The sequence below is a fragment of the Dipodomys merriami genome, unplaced genomic scaffold (genome assembly GCF_024711535.1).
Source record: "Dipodomys merriami isolate MVZ:Mamm:240054 unplaced genomic scaffold, mDipMer1.0.p SCAF_21, whole genome shotgun sequence".
NCBI lineage: Eukaryota > Metazoa > Chordata > Mammalia > Rodentia > Heteromyidae > Dipodomys > Dipodomys merriami.
The window spans coordinates 6,445,843-6,447,654 of record NW_027203493.1 but is presented as its reverse complement, the minus strand read 5'-3'; the positions used below and the strand labels follow the sequence as shown (position 1 = coordinate 6,447,654).

Genomic DNA, 1,812 nt, shown 5'->3' with positions numbered 1-1,812 from the left:
TTTCCCAGGGACAGAAAAAAGAAAGAAGTAGACAGGAACAGATGTGTACCGGCAGGATTTCCCAAGAGGAAGAGTTATCAAAAGATTGTGAAAATAATACAAACAAAGGCTATTTACTTGAATAATTCCCCAAATTCAAAATTCCTTGAGATAAATTAGACAGACTCCCTCAATTTAAATTCAGAAAGACTTTTTCTGCATCTTAGAAATGACTATTTTTTTCTGAGTGATTATAGGTGATTAATCTTTTTTCTTTGAACATCTTTTCTATAATGATAAGAATAAAGAAATTAAAATTATATAGATTATTAGAGTGTGATGTCAAATCAGCACTCCCTGGCTAAATAGATGAATAAGAAATATGGACTGGAAATTGATATGCACTTCCTATTTTAAAATTTAATTTACTTTTATTGTAAAGGTGATGTACAGAGGGGTTCTGTGTGCACTTTCTAAAGTGCTATAATATGGTGAATAGGTGTAAAGTCATAATTTTCATTTTTTTTCAGGCGTCTCTTTCTCTCAGTAAGGTATCCTACATACTTCCCTGGAACAGATGGCCATTACAAATAATGTGACTGAGTTAATTTTCACTGGCCTCTTCCAGGATCCTGAGGTGCAGAGAGTGTGCTTTGTGCTGTTTCTTCCTGTGTACCTGGCCACGGTGCTGGGCAATGGCCTCATTGTTATGACGGTCAGTGTCAGTAAGAGTCTGCGTTCCCCCATGTACTTCTTCCTCAGCTCCCTGTCCCTGGTGGAGATCTGTTACTCCTCTACTGTTGTCCCCAAGTTTGTCACTGACCTACTTGCCAAGATGAAAACCATCACCCTGAAGGGCTGTCTGGCTCAGATTTTCTTCTTTCATTTCCTTGGGGTGGCTGAGATCCTGTTGCTGGTGGTGATGGCCTACGACCGCTATGTGGCCATCTGCAGACCTCTTCATTACATGAACATCATGAGCCGTCCACTGTGCCACCTACTGGTGGCTGGTTCCTGGATGGGGGGATTTCTTCATTCCATAATTCAGATGCTCATGACTGTGCAATTGCCCTTCTGTGGTCCCAATGTGATTGATCACTACTTTTGTGACCTCCAACCGTTATTCAAGCTGGCCTGCACGGACACCTTTGTGGAGGGAATTGTTGTAATGGCTAACAGTGGGCTAATCTCTGTTGTCTCCCTCCTCATCTTGGTGACCTCCTACATTATCATCCTGGTCCACCTGAGGAAGCATTCTGCAGAGGGGAGGCGCAAGGCCCTCTCCACCTGCGCCTCGCACATCACCGTGGTTGTCTTGTTCTTTGGACCGGCCACCTTCCTCTATATGCGCCCCTCCTCCACCTACACTGAGGACAAACTGGTGGCCGTGTTCTATACCGTCATCACCCCCATGCTGAACCCCATCATCTACACACTCAGAAACGCCGAGGTGAAAAATGCCATGAGGAAATTGTGGGGCAAAAAGAATTGAGAGGTGGGTTCAAAGGAGAGACCAGGGATGCGGATACAATAAAAAACACCCCACAGCACAGCTGCTTGTTCGAGTGGGGTTTGCTTTTTGTGATATATTCAAGTGTTTGTGACAAGTGTATGAACAGAGCTTTATACCGGTCTGCATGTCCTTGGTGAATCCAAATGGCCTTGCATCTTGGCGCAATATCCAATAACAGAATCCAATGTTTTCACTGATTTTTGTAGAATTTGACGGGCTCTATAGATTGTCATAGTACCATGGCTTTGGGAAATTGGAAAGCTCGGATCAAGTGCAAAGAATATGTAGAAATGAATTTCTATTTTTTTTATTAGACACGT

At 43.0% G+C, this 1,812-nt stretch overlaps 1 protein-coding gene across 1 annotated transcript; it reads left to right on the top strand.

Annotated features, from left to right (window-relative positions):
* Positions 1-556: 556 nt before the first annotated feature.
* LOC138833736 (olfactory receptor 4B1) lies at positions 557-1,471 on the top strand. Its single transcript, XM_070032032.1, has one exon. The coding sequence runs from the start codon at positions 557-559 to the stop codon at positions 1,469-1,471; it is 915 nt and encodes a 304-aa protein (XP_069888133.1).
* The last annotated feature ends 341 nt before the right edge of the window (positions 1,472-1,812 follow it).

Excerpts from the sequence above, each read along its gene's own strand:
- LOC138833736 (XM_070032032.1), top strand. The coding sequence starts at position 557 with ATGGCCATTACAAATAATGTGACTGAGTTAATTTTCACTGGCCTCTTC.